At 41.8% G+C, this 14863-nt stretch overlaps 2 protein-coding genes across 5 annotated transcripts in view; one reads left to right on the forward strand and one right to left on the reverse strand.

Moving 5' to 3' along the window:
- The window catches only part of si:dkey-172j4.3 (diacylglycerol kinase delta), a 133693-nt gene extending 125753 nt beyond the window's left edge, over positions 1-7940 (forward strand). For all 4 annotated transcript variants that reach the window (XM_046328051.1, XM_046328053.1, XM_046328052.1 and 1 more), the window contains one exon: positions 4906-7940. In XM_046328051.1, coding sequence (XP_046184007.1) covers positions 4906-4958 — 53 coding nt within the window. In that variant the 3' untranslated portion in view covers positions 4959-7940. The remainder of the gene's footprint in view (positions 1-4905) is intronic.
- Positions 7941-8109: 169 nt separating this feature from the next.
- Positions 8110-14812, reverse strand: zgc:92429 (uncharacterized protein LOC445063 homolog). Its single transcript, XM_046328055.1, has 12 exons — positions 14471-14812; positions 13620-13669; positions 13454-13510; positions 13135-13286; positions 12959-13062; positions 12693-12745; positions 11689-11759; positions 9949-10051; positions 9653-9772; positions 9324-9386; positions 8942-9083; positions 8110-8649 (listed from the first exon to the last, which is right to left on the reverse strand). The coding sequence occupies exons 1-12, from the start codon at positions 14532-14534 to the stop codon at positions 8504-8506; spliced, it is 1125 nt and encodes a 374-aa protein (XP_046184011.1). The 5' UTR covers positions 14535-14812; the 3' UTR covers positions 8110-8503.
- Between the last annotated feature and the right edge of the window lie 51 nt (positions 14813-14863).

Here is a 14863-nt window from a genome sequence, read left to right on the forward strand (position 1 = left end):
TGAATCCTACTACACTGGCTCTGACACTCGTTGGATGTGCCAGGGCTTGCAAATTATTACAGACTACAAAGGGAAGCAAAGCCGTGAGCTGCCCAGTGACACGAGACTACCAGACAAGCTAAATTACTTCTATGCTCGCTTTGAGGCAAGTAACACCGAAACATGCATGAGAGCATCAGCTGTTCCAGACGACTGTGTGATCACGCTTTTTCATAGCCGATGTAAGACCTTTAAACAGGTCAACATTTACAAGGCCGTAGGGCCAGACAGATTACCAGGATGTGTGCTCAGAGCATGCGCTGACCAACTTGCCAGTGTTTTCACTGACATTTTCAACATGTTCCTGACTGTGTCTGTAATACCAACATTTTTTAAGCAGAACGCCATAGTGTTTTTGTGCACAAGAACACTAAGGTAACCTGCCTAAATGATTACTGACCTGTAGCACTCACGTCTGTAGCCATGAAGTGCTTTGAAAGGCTGGTCATGGCTCACATCAACACCATTATCCCAGAAACACTAGACCCACTCCAATTTGCATACCGCCACAACAGATCCACAGATGATGCAATGTCTATTGCAGTCAACACTGCCCTTTCCCACCTGGACAAAAGGAACACCATAGCACCCTCAAAGTTCATCACTAAGCTAAGGGCCCTGGGACTGAACACCTTCCACTGGATCCTGTACTTCTTTACTGGCCGCCCCCAGGTGGTAAAGGGTAGGTATAACAACACATCCGCCACGCTGATCCTCAACTTGGGCGCCCCTCAGGGGTGTGTTCTCAGTCCCCTCCTGTACCCCCTGTTGACTCATGACTGCATGGCCAGGCACGACTCCAACACCATAATCAAGTTTGCAGATGACACAACAGTGGTAGGCCTGATCACCGACAACAATGACAGCCTATAGGGAGGTCAGAGACCTGGCCATGTGGTGCCAGGACAACAGCCTCTCCCTCAACGTGATCAAGACAAAGGAGATGATTGTGCTCTACAGGGAAAGGAGGACCGATCACACCTCCATTCTCACTGACGGGTGGAGCAGGTTGAGAGCCGTGAAAAAGGCACAACAAAACCTATTCCCCCTCAGGAGACTGAAAAGATTCGGCATGGGTCCTCAGATCCTCAAACGGTTCTACAGCTGCACAATCGAGAGCATCATGCATCACTGCCTGGTATGGCAACTGCTCAGCTTCCGACTGCAAAGCACTATAGAGGGTAGTGCGTACGGCCCAGTACATCACTGGGGCCAAGCTTCCTGCCATCCACGACCTCTATACCAGGCGGTGTCAGAGGAAGGCCTTAAAAATGTTCAAAGACTCCAGCCACCCCAGTCATAGACTGTTCTCTCTACTACCACACGGCTAGCTGTACCGGAGTCCCAAGTCTAGGTCCAAAAGGCTTCTTAACAGCTTCTACCCCCAAGCCTTGAGACTCCTGAACAGCTAATCAAAGGGCTACGCAGACCCATCTTTTACGTTGCTGCTACTCTGTTTATTATCTACGCATAGTCACTTCAACTCTACCTACATGTACATATGACCTCAATTACCTCGACTAACCGGTGCCCCCGTACATTGACTCAGTACCGGTACCCCCTGTATATAGCCTCTGTGTTGTTATTTTACTGCTGCTGCTGAATTATTTGTTAGTTTTATTTTCTATTTTTTACTTAACACTTATTTTTCTTAACTTCTTAAAGCATTGTTGTTTAAGGCTTGTAAGTAAGGCTTGTAAGTAAGCATTTCACTTCGGTGCATGCGACAAATACAATTTGATACGATTTGAAACACGAGCAATGGACATTAGGCCGGTGTAATTCTGTCCTTTGGTCTGATGAGTCCAAAATTTAGATTTTTGGTTCCTACCGCTGTGACTTTGTGAGAGTCAGAGTAGGTAAACGGATTAACTCTGCATGTGTTGTTCCCACAGTGAAGCATGGAGGAGGAGGTTTGATGGTGTGGGGGTGCTTTGCTGGTGACACTGTCTGTTATTTATTTAGGCACACTTAACCAGCATGGCTACCACAACATTCTGCAGCGATACGGCATCCTATCTGGTTTGCGCTTAGTGGGACTATCATTTGTTTTTCAACAGGACAATGACCAAACACACCTCCAGGCTGTGTAAGGGCTATTTGACCAAGAAGCAGAGTGATGGAGTGCTGCATCAGATGACCTGGCCTCCACAATTACACGATCTCAACCCAATTGAGATGGTTTGGGATGAGTTGGATCGCAGAGTGAAGGAAAAGCAGCCAACAAGTGCTTAGCATACATGTAGGAACCTTTTCAAGACTGTTGCAAAAGCATCCCAGGTGAAGCAGGTTGAGAGAAGGCCGAGGTGTGCATGTCATCAAGGCAAAGAGTGGCTACTTTGAAGAATCTAACATATATTTTCATTTGTTTAACACTTTTTGGGTTACTACATGATTCCATATGTATTATTTCATAGTTGTGATGCCTTCACTATTATTCTACAATGTAGAAAATAATTTCATACTAAGAAAAACCCTTGAATGAGTAGGTATGTCCAAACTTTTGACTGGTACTGTATATGCACTACCGTTCAAAAGTTTGGGGTCACTTAGAAATGTCCATATTTTTTAAAGAAAATGTCATTTTTTGTCCATTAAAATAACATCAAATTGATCCAAAATACAGTGTAGACATTGTTATAATTTTGTAAATGACTATTGTAGCTGGAAATGGCTGATTTTTTATGGAATATCTACATAGGCGTACAGAAGCCCATTATCAGCAAGCATCACTCCTGTGTTCCAATGGCACGTTGTGTTAGCTTTTTAAAATGATAACCTTGGTTTAGCTAACTGATCATTAGGAAACCCTTTTGCAATTATGTTAGCACAGCTGAAAACTGTTGTTCTGATTAAAGAAGTAATAAAACTGGCCTTATTTAGACTAGTTGAGTATCTGGAGCATCAGCATTTGTGGGTTTGTTTACAGGCTCAAAATGGCCAGAAACAAAGTATTTTCTTCTGAAACTTGTCAGTCTATTCTTGTTCTGAGAACTGAACGCTATTCCATGTGAGAAGTTGCCAAGAAACTTAAGATCTCGTACAGCGCTGTGTACTACTCCCTTCACAGAACAGCGCAAACTGGCTCTAACCAGAATAGAAAGAGGAGTGGGAGGCTCCAGTGCACAACTGAGCAAGAGGACAAGTACATTAGAGTGTCTAGTTTTTGAAACAGACGCCTCACAAGTCCTCAACTGGCAGCTTCATTAAATAGTACAGGAAAACACCAGGTGAAAAGGTGAGTCTGGGATGCTGGCCTTCTAATCAAATCAAAGTTTGTCACGTGCGCCGAATACAATAGGCGTAGACCTTACAGTGAAATGCTTACTTACAAGCTCTAACCAATAGTGCAAAAAAGTTATTAGGTGAACAATAGGTTGGTAAAGAAATTAAACAGACAGAGTTTCTAGACAAAGTTTAAAAGAAAGAGCCATATCTCAGACTGTCAAATAAAAATAAAAGATTAAGATGGGCAAAAGAACACAGACATTGGACAGAGCAAGATTGGAAAAAAGTGTTATGGACAGACTAATCTAAGTTTGAGGTGTTCGGATCACAAAGAAGAACATTCGTGAGACGCAGAAAAAAATGAAAAAATGCTGGAGGAGTGCTGGACGCCATCTGTCAAGCATGGTGGAGACAATGTGATGGTCTGGGGGTCCTTTGGTGGTGGTAAAGTGGGAGATTTGTACAGTAAAAATGATCTTGAAGAAGGAAGCCTATCACTCCATTTTGCAATGCCATGCCATACTCTGAACGGCACTTAATTGGAGCCACAACAGCACAGTGACCCAAAACACAGCTCCAAACTATGCAATAACTATTTAGGGAAGAAGCAGTCAGCTGGTATTCTGTTTATATTGCAGTAGCCAGCACAGTCACCGGATCTCAACCCTATTGAGCTTTTTTGGGAGCAGCTTGACCGTATGGTACGCAAGAAGTGCTCATCAAGCCAATCCAATTTATGGGAGGTGCTTCAGGAAGCATGGTGTGAAATCTCTTCAGATTACCTCAACAAATTGACAACTAGAATGCCAAAGGTCTGCAAGGCTGTAATTGCTGCAAATGGAGGATTATTTGAGGATAGCAGTTTGAAGGACACAATTATTATTTAAATTAAAATCATTATTTATAACCTTGTCAACATCTTGACTATATTTCCTATTAATTTTACAACTCATTTCCTGTATGTTTTTATGGAAAACGAGGACATTTCTAAGGGACCCCAAACTGTTGAACGGTAGTGTTGTTGATGTTTCTCTAATATTTCTAGCAACCTAACAATTTTATGAAGTTGGCTTTAGCTTTATCTCTCCCCCAACCTCAACTAGCTACCAAGAAGCCATTTCAGGCTATTAATCAAGTTATAGTAGCTAGCTTGTCTAACTATGTTAGCTGGCAAGGTTGGTAGACTTTAGAAAAGCAAGCAATAACTAAATGTACTGAATAAGACTCACATTCCTTTCAATCTTTTACCCAGATTTTAGCCGAGATACAGAGAAGTGTATATAGTATAAGATACAGACGGCTCGAGGTATACTTAGATATGCAGATTTTTGTTGTTGTTTTTGACATAGCTTAATGACTTTGGCTCTAGATTTCAGTAAAAAGCTGTTTGAGGTGTTAAAAAAAATGCAAGGACTGGGGCCCCCTTCTGGACCACCCCCCAACCGTCCTCACATACTTTTTGCATCCTCAGATTTTTAGGGTGCATGACGCCCCTGAAAGCTGCACAAGTAACTTAATATCACTTTATATCAACTTAAGTTGATGAAAACTAACTATTTTGAAAAACAGTGAAACATCATTCATTAACATTGTGTAAAAAGGAGAAACTTTGATTGTCCATCTCTCTCTCTCCCACAGGATCTTGGGATATTAAAGGTGGGGCATGTGAGACGGATCCTTCAGGCAATTGAGGAACTTAACGAGGAGGCTTAAGAAGACTGCTGTCACTATGGCAACCGGAGGGGGGATAAATTATTCAACAATTCAATGACCCTCCCCATTCAGCTATCACCTCCCCCTTGATTCAATGTTCTCCATTTTGTAATCAGGGAGTTGTTTTTAACGAGGGGGCGTAACTTTGCATTGCATCACCGTTTGGTGTACTGTTTGACCTGCTGACCAGGGATGTGGGCTTGTTCTTCTTGATAGTCAAAGTGGCCAATCAAAGATGAGGAAAGAGTTTCTAAGCATATTTTGTTTCATTGACAACGCAATGTGTTTACATAGGCGGTGCTGTCCTTTGCATGACGGGAGTGGACATTTTGTTTTTATTCTTAGATATATCCTCTTTTTGGGGTTTAGGCTAGCCTTCCTCTTTTCGCTCTTAACTTATGGGACTTTTTAGTTTCCTCGAAATCTGAAGTTTGAGGACATCTTTGTTGGAGGACATCAACAATAACGAAAAACACCTCAACTTATTATCACCTGAGGAACTGGAGACATAAAAATGTGAAAAAGTTTTTTATTGAAGGTTCATATTGAGGAATGTAATACATGTGGACAGAATATGGTACTAATATATTGGCCTTGCTAAAGTACTTACCATAATATCTGTAATATATGTACTGTAGCATCTTATGTCCAGCTACTACAGTGCTCACTGTAATATCTACGGCTAGCTACTACAGTACTTACTGTAACATCTAAACCACGATGACCTCAATGTGTCCCTGCATGCCTTCCAAGTTGGATGAAGTAGCCCATTGACACTGATCTAAGATCCGTCTAAGGTTTGCATTATCCCTCCTTATGGTTATGCTTAGGTTTGGAGGGAAAGTTGATCCTACGTCTGTGGTTAGGGATATACTTATACCATCCCTTACCCTTATGCTGGAATAGAAATGCAGTGAGATTTATTTTATTTTTTCCGTTGGAGAAATTGAGTAACATTTTATTTTGAAGGTCTGGTTATAAACCGCTTATAAACTGTTAAGATAGTTCATGTATAGTTTAACTGTTAGTTAACCACTATATCATTCTATATATTTTTATTCATGTATTTATGAATAGTAGTAGTTTCGGATGAAAATAATATATATTACAAAGACCAGTATGCCGAGTCATATATAGTTAAACCATGAACAAGAGATATAAGTTCAGTTGTATCATTAAGTTAAAATAACATGTATTTAATTCATTCAATGCAGAACAAGCTATGTATTAGTCATTTAATAGTTAAGTAATGGTGTTTATTAATCCGCTTATTATCAGCCTTCCAGATAAAGTGTTCGCTATGATTGTCCTACTGTACCAATAGCGTGCTTGTCCTGCTGTTATTGCTAGAGGCTTTAGTGATGTACCTGTACACGTGTGCCAAGTTTTAAACGACATATGACGATTGTGTGTGTGTGTGTGTGCAAACGACACTGTGTGCGTGTCATTCATTTCAAAGTTTATTGTACCTTGCCTTGCACTTTACAGAGAGAAACTCAAAAGAAAAAATGTGTGTGCGTGCGACGTGTGCGTGTATGTTGTAAAAGTGATCGTTCACTTGTGTTTTTATTGCTATGGAAACGGTCGCTCTCCCTTGTATTTATGACACATCTATACAGAGATCAGTGTGTGTTAATATGTAACATATAAATATAACCAACACGAATGTTAAAGTATATTATATATACATAATAGATATTAAATGTTTATTCACTTGTCAGGGGTTGTTCTACTGTACATGCTCTCAGGGTGGCAAAATTCCAGTAATTTCTTCTAAATTACCAGGTTTCAAGAAATCCCGTTGGAACATTTCCGGATTTTCAGAAGTGAATACGCAGGAAACCCAGGAATTTTGGGAAAGTTTACAGAATTTTTCAACCCTAATGTTCTCACTTTACACATCCTAATCTCATGGAAGACTGGATTCTGAAAAATGTTGTGACACCGTTACTCCAACGCTATGCCAACGATTCCTTAGCGGCTGTTGTTGTGTCTATGGCACGACGCTAGGATATCAGTATTGAAATCTTGTGTGACATAACATATATAGTGGTCAATCGCCAAGGTACTGAGAGGTATGGAGAACAATGCAACAACGACTTAACGATCAAGTCAAGAGGAAAAGTCTTGGAAACGTTTTGTTGGACAACATGTATGTAACATGTAATATGCCACGGTTGTGTAACAGTATTTGACGGCAAGTTTTTGTGAACGCACGCCTACAGACCTCACTGGCCGGACTCTGCTGTGCAATGCGCACAGCTGGACTCGATGTTGCACGTTGTTTGTTCAAAGATGTTTAATAATGATAATCTTGTGCTGTTAATTCGTTGTACTGGTTGATCTCTGCAACCAGGCTGGAAGGTCAGCCTTTGGGCCTAAAAAGTATTCCTTGAAGTCCTAAGTGTCAAGATGTTGTATATTATACTATTTAATGGTATCAATTGATAAGGAGGATGTTATTGTAATTCAAATCTTGAATGTAATCTTGAATTGTGATCAAATCTTGAATTGTGAATCTTTGAACTCATCATGTATTGAACTTGATTTGAGTGTTCCCAAATAGATATACATCATGCTCCATCTCAGAGCCAAACTGTTATTTTGACAGTTTACTCGACATAAATGTTTGTTGCCAATAAGACAGGAATCATGCAGGCTATGATTTTACTGTTTTACTGCATATGATTGATTATCATCAGTGAATTTAGGCCGGATTACAATCAAAGGCGCGTTGTCGAAAAGCATACTGCACTTGACTTTTAAAGGTCATTTACGCTTCAGCCAATATTAAGCGTGCTGCGCCCTTCGCCACAGCAGGCCTTCGATTGAATTCAGGCCCAAGCCTATTTATTTGTGCTATCCAATTGCCAATCATCCATGTCCCAGAACCCAGAGAGAGACAGCATTCACTGGGTGCTAGCAGGAGGCTGAAATAAAGTGTATCCATTGCTGTTGGAGTCGGGTGTGCGTGTGTGTGTGTGTGTGTGTGTGTGTCCCAAGTGTGACAACGCACATTAAAACAAAAGGAGAAACTCCATCTGTCTAATGAATATCACAGCACAGCAGGCCCATTTAGCGTCACAAACAAGTCACATTCAAACAGGAATGATGTAGAATGGACAGATGGACTTTTCAATACGGTAGGCCTTTCTGATTTAATTGCAATGAAACCAGAATATGGTGTCCATGTTAGGACATTGACTCTGACCCAGATTTGTCTGTCGCCTGACAATGGCCTAATATGTACTAGAGGGCAGAAGACGAAAACTCACCTATAACAGGTTGATATTCCTTATTTGTTTCTGTGAATACAGTAGAGATCAATACATAAAACAAATTCAAATACAATTTCTTTATAAATTAAAAACCAGTAACAATATTACAGGCATACCATGGCCTTAGACTAAGGAAAATGGACAATAAAGTACTCTAACAACACTCAATCTCACAGCCAGTCAGAGCATCCTCTTGACCGTTACCGTCTTGACGGACCACAGACATGATCAATCAACTAATCAATTTAGCCTTCTAACACGGGCATCTCATCCTCTTCTGGAGGATTCTGGATGATCTGCGGTTTCTCCCACTCCTCGTCTGAGTCACTGATGTCATCGTCGTCGATGTCCCTGTCCCACTGACTGGGGTCGTCGGTCTCATCGGTGTAACCTGTAACACAGTGAGCAATACTGTGAACCCAGTCGATGTTTTGATTATGGCAGTGTATAGCCTGGCAGAAATTGACGGTGTCTAACCCCCAATGTTAACGTTTATGCCTTTCCCTAACCTTTAACCTAACCTTAACCTAACCATTGTTCCTAAACTTAATCTTAAACCTTAATTTATTTTGACCCCAATGCCTAAATGTATTTTGTCATCCTGCCGGTCGAACAAACCTTTATAATCACAAGATCTTTATAATCACAAGATAAAACAACATAAAGGGGGATGTTTACAGTACCCATGTCCAAATCCTGGGGTTCGGGTTCTGGTTTGAACTTGGGGTCCTCTAGTTTTCCCCAGGCCACAGCATCTGCCTTACGGAGCGACACTTCCACCTTAGACGAAACCATGTTGACCCCACTGTTGGCTACATCCGCTACCTAGAGTAGAGGAGGAAGAGGGATATGAGGTTAGGGTTATGGTGGGGATAGTTGTTGGTTGGTGTTTAGAGGGGAGAGAAAGGCGAAAGAGACAGGAAGAGGGAAATAGAAAACAGAAACACAAGCGAGAAAGAAAGAGGAATGTATAGTAACAAAGAGAGAGAGGCTGGAAACAATTCAAGTGGTAAAAAAAATAATAATAATAATAAAAAAGAAGACCGGAAAAGCATTGCCCCTCACCCCCCACAGATGGAAGTCCTTATGGAAAATCTTGTTGTCCTCAAACTGGATGTGACAGGTCAGCTACAGGAATAGAGATAGGGACAGGGCGGTAAGAGAGAGAAAGAGAGATGTTAATCATCATTAACAACCTTACACAAAACACCAGCGGGAAAACAACATGTGCAAAAGTCAATATGTGTATTATGCCAAAAGTCAATATGTGTATTATGCCAAAAGTCAATATGCGTGTGTGTGTGTTATCACTCTGCGATTGGCTTTGACGGAGGACAGTTGACGGGTTGGCGTTCTTGTATGTCTGCATTTGTGTGTGTGTAGCCCGTTCTTACCACTGTGCGGTTAGCCTCGACGTAGGACAGTTCAGGGTTGGCGTTCTTGGCATAGATGGTCACGTAGACCTGTGTGGCTGTCTGGTGCCAGTCATGTCTACACGCAACCTTCTTATTGTTCTGCACACACAAACATTCAGAGAGAAAGAGAGAGAAAAGAGTTTACAGTTAACTGTTTACAGCAAAATGTCCAAGTGATTTTCATGTTTAAAAAAACCCCAGGCATAATTGGCTACAGAACGAAACCCGGACATTAAGAAAAGGTGAAAAGGAGAGAGAGGAGGGCTAACACTGACCACTTTTTGGACCCAGCGATGTTTGCCAGTGGTACAACCCTTCTGATCCAGAAAAGCATTAAAGTCTATAGTCTTCACACAGCAACAACCCCAGTACTTATACCTGTAAGGTTAGAATTATAGCACCGTATTATACCTATGGTATTACATTAATATTACATTTCATATGCTTATAATAAAGCAGCATTAAAGTCTATGGTCTTTACACAGCAACAGCTCTAGTACTTATACATGTAGAAGAGTATATAATAGTATTGTATAATACAGGCATGGACACAGTATATTCGGATAGTATTCCGACCCCTTGACTTTTCCACATTTTGTTACTTTACATTATAAAACTGATTAAAATGTTGTTTTTTTTAATTCATCAATTTACACACAATACCCCATAACAACAAAACAAGAACAGGTTTAGATTTTTTTGCAAATGTATTACATTTAAAACGAAAATATCACATTTACGTAAGTATTCAGACCCTTTACTCAGTACTTTGTTGAAGCACCTTTGGCAACGATTACAGCCTTGAGTCTTTTTGGGTATGAACAAGCTTGGCACGCCTGTATTTGGGGAGTTTCTCCCATTCTTCTCCGCAGATCCTCTCAAGAACTGTCAGGTTGGATAGAGTTGTAAACACAGCTATTTTCAGGTCTCTCCAGAGATGTTCGATCGGGTTCAAGTCTGGGCTCTGGCTGGGCCACTCAAGGACATTCGGAGACTTGTCCCGAAGACTCCCCTGCGTTGTCTTGGCTGTGTGCTTAGGGTTGTTGTCCTGTTGTAAGGTGAACCGTCACCCCAGTCTGAGATCCTGAGCACTCTGGAGCAGGTTTCCATCAAGGATCTCTCTGTACTTCGCTCTGTTCATCTTTCCCTTGATCCTGAGTATTTTCCCAGTTCTTAACATCCCCACAGCATGATGCTGCCACCAACATGCTTTACCGTAGGGATGATGCCAGGTTTCCTCTAGACGTGACGCTTGGTATTCAGGCCAAAGAGTTCAATCTTGGTTTCATCAGACCAGAGAATCTTGTTTCTCATGGTCAGAGTTCTTTAGGTGCCTTTTGGCCACTCTACCATGATTAATGGAGTGCTGCAGACATGATTGTCCTTCTGGAAGGTTCTCCCATTTCAACAGAGGAACTCTGTCAGAGTGATCTTTGGGTTCTTGGTCAACTCACCTCCCCAGATTGCTCAGTTTGGCCAGGCGACCACCTCTAGTAAGAGTCTTAGTGGTTCCAAACTTCTTCCATTTAAGAATGATGGAGGCCACTGTGTTCTTGGGGACCTTCAATGCTGCAATGTTTTGGTACCCTTCCCCAGAGCTCTGCCGCGACACAATTCTGTCTCGGAGTTCTACGGACAATTCCGTCAACCTAATGGCTTGGTTTTTGCTCTGACATGCACTGTCAACTGTGGGACCTTATATAGACAGGTGTGCCTTTCCAAATCATGTCCAATCAATTGAATTTACCACAGGTGAACTCCAATCAAAATGTAGAAACATCTCAAGGTTGATCTATGGAAACAGGTTGTACCGGAGCTCAATTTTGAGTCTCATAGCAAAGGATCTGAACACCTTTAAATTGTAATATGTTTGCAAACATTTCAAAAAACCTGTTTTCGCTTTGTCATTATGGGGTATTGTGTGTAGATGGATTAGGAAAAAATATTTATTTCATCCATTTTAAAATAAAATATTTTCAGAATGCGCTGTAAGTATAATACAGTCCTCATCTTACCCCTCGTGGAAGACAGGTGCTCCAGGGTGGTGTGTACAGGTCTCTCCGTTGGTCTCTGGGCCCTGATATTGCTGTCAACAACAACAACAAACAACAACAACCATCTACTGAATTCTCCTCTCAGGTAGGGGGATAACTAACATGCTAACAACAATTTTAAGATGACAACATTTTTCAAATGAGAAAGTTGGGACATTGAGGTTTCTGCATTGTGATGCATTTACATGATACTACAACATTACATGGCAGCCATGTTAGCTACCTATTAACATTTAAATAATGATATGCAACTGAAGGTCTAGAATTGGAACAATATTCAACATTCGTAAATCGACCCAACTCTCTAGAATATAAGGCTCTGGAACAAACTGTTGAATTACGGGAAAGAGTTAACACTGTCTGAGACTGGCTGTTACCCTAACATCAGCAGAATGCAACAGATTCATTATCAAAGACAGGAGTTACTGCACATCAAATGTTTTACTCCCTTCTCTGTGAAACACACACTAACATACATACACAAGAGCACATGCACACACACACAGAAACACGCATACACAGACACACAAAAGAGACATGGCCTCCCGGGTTCGATCCCGGACTGTGTTGCAGCCAGACGTGACCGGGAGACCCATGAGGCGGCTCACAATTGGCCCAGTGTGGTCCGGGTTAGGGGAGGGTTTGAACGGCTGGGATGTCCTTGTCCCATCGCTTTCTAGCGACTCCTTGCGGCGGCCGGGCGCAAGCATGCAGACTTCGGTTGCCAGCTGCACAGTGTTTCCTGGTGCGGCTAGCTTCCGGGTTAAGCAAACAGTGTGTCAAGAAGCAGTGCGGCTTGGGCGGGGTCGTGTCTCGGAGGACTTATGACTCTCGACCTTTGCCTCTCCTGAGTCCGTAGGAGTTGCAACGATGGGACAAGACTGTAACTAGCAATTGCATATCACGAAATTGGGGAGAAAAAATAATAATAAAAGCACTAATAAAAAATGAATAGAAACACCTACTGTTTTGCATCCTGTGTTCTTGCATCGTGTTCCCTGCATGACAACTGCAGTCTCTGTGAGGGCGAGAGAGAGAGAAATAAAGAGAGGAAGGGTCAGAAGGACAGGTGAGGGTATACTACCTAAGTAGTTTCAAAATAATATATTTCAGAGAAGTATTGGTATTAGTCAACAGAAGCATTGAAATGCACTGCTATTATATAGAAACCAACGATTTGAACAACAAGGGGATACCAAACAGAGAAGGTATGGGAGGGATACACACACACCTTTCTTTTTTAGTTCTGCCTTGCTGCTGATTTCCATCTTCTCCAGAACCTGAGTCAGAGAGGCGGACACCTTCAGCTTCAGTTTGGTCTTATCCTCATCTGAACTGTAAAGGACAATAAATAGATAATTTCAATAAATAAACACTTAATCAGCCATCTGAGCAAGCTGACCCTACCTGGGTCTCTCTTTCTGCAGTGCCTCAGCTGATTTGGGCCCCTGGTAAATTATCTCCTCTCTGTTGTTTCTCACACCGTTCTTGTCTGATGTCACTGTCGGCTGCATAGGCTCCTGGGGCTTTTCGTTACTATGACGCCCCTGGGTGCAGCCCTACAATAGAAAAGTAATGTCAGGATACTGCTTACAGAGTACCCTGACAGCGAACTACTGCATAGAACTTGATAAGTACTGTTCCCTGAGCTAATGCCTATATGCTTCAGCTCAGTGGGTTAAAACAGTCTGGACTTCAAACCCAGTTGGTCCCACATGGTCCTTACCTTGATAGAAAGGAATTCAGAGAAGTCTGTGGTTCTCTTCCTACAACAAGACCAACCCTGGACAAACACACACGTTGTTTATCAATTTGATCAAGTACTGTGAGGATAGTTTCATATTTATTGATTCTCATCTGTAAGTTTCTCAAATGTTTATTTATTGATATACCTTCAGAGCATCGTGGAAGATGGGAACACCTGGATGATGAAGACAGGCATCTAGAGGGCGAGAAACATCAAAAGGTACTTGTTGGCGCTAGCATTTGTCAGACACAAACGTTGTAACTTGTCACAGACAAGCAGGCACACACACACACACACACACACACACACACACACACACACTCAGCAGGGTCTCCCAGACAGCTGTCAAGAGTTCTGGTCATAAGAGGGAGGGGGTTGGGCCCATATAAGGCATTAACTAACCTAACAGTTGCTATGAAGAGGAGACCTCTACTCGGTGACCTAAAGACGTGGGAAATTATGTCGGCGCATGCTTTCACTCAGTGTCTGTCTCTCTCATATGCACATATGTCACACAAGCACAACAATTGCACACACATGCCTACAATACAATCTCTTAAGACAGAATCTCTCCATGATATGCCAATGCGTGGATGACTAGGTCAGTTTTCTGGACCCAAAGATGCTTAACTCCAAGATGTGTTTTAGTCTATTAGTATGGGATCAATCTTCGTCTGCGAAACTGGCCCTTTCAGTTCTGCTAAAAACAATGTCAATTCCCACCTCTGTCCCAAAGGGGTCTGTCAGACTATGATAGTCTATGCTATTACACATGAACTATTACCATAATACAGATTATCCCCTCTACATTTGTCCATTCAAAAACAGTATTAGTCTACCTTGCAATATTTGCAACATGCATTTAATCCAAATAATATTATTCATTACTAATAAACTGTCATTGTCTACAGTGCATTCAATCCATCCTGTGTACCATCGCAGTATAACAGTGACTAATAAACCGTGTGTTTGAGTTAAAATAGCAAGTGGTTTTACCGTCTTTGTTCTTGTCGGCATCAAACTTCTCTCCACAGCCTTTGTTGTAGCAAAGAAGTGCCATATTGGCCTAGTATTTAGTTTGTCCTCTCGTAACTCTTCTACCTAACTTTTCCTTTCGCTAACCCGGTCTTCTTTTTCCTCTTCGAGGGGCTTCGAAACTTTAATCCCACACAGTCTTCCAGAACTTTCTCCCGGATAGAAGAGAAGCGAGGGAATGAGAAAGAACGAGAGAGATCTAGGGGGACTAAGAGAGGAAAGAGAGGGGGTCTCTGCTTGGCCTGGCTGAATGAATTTTAAAAATAGCCACCAGTCATAGTCTCTCTCTCTTCAGCTGTCAGTCCTTATCTAGTAGTGGCTTGGCATTCCTCTCTCCTGTCCTGGCCATCTGTC

This window comes from Oncorhynchus gorbuscha, linkage group LG25 (assembly GCF_021184085.1).
Source record: "Oncorhynchus gorbuscha isolate QuinsamMale2020 ecotype Even-year linkage group LG25, OgorEven_v1.0, whole genome shotgun sequence".
Lineage (NCBI taxonomy): Eukaryota > Metazoa > Chordata > Actinopteri > Salmoniformes > Salmonidae > Oncorhynchus > Oncorhynchus gorbuscha.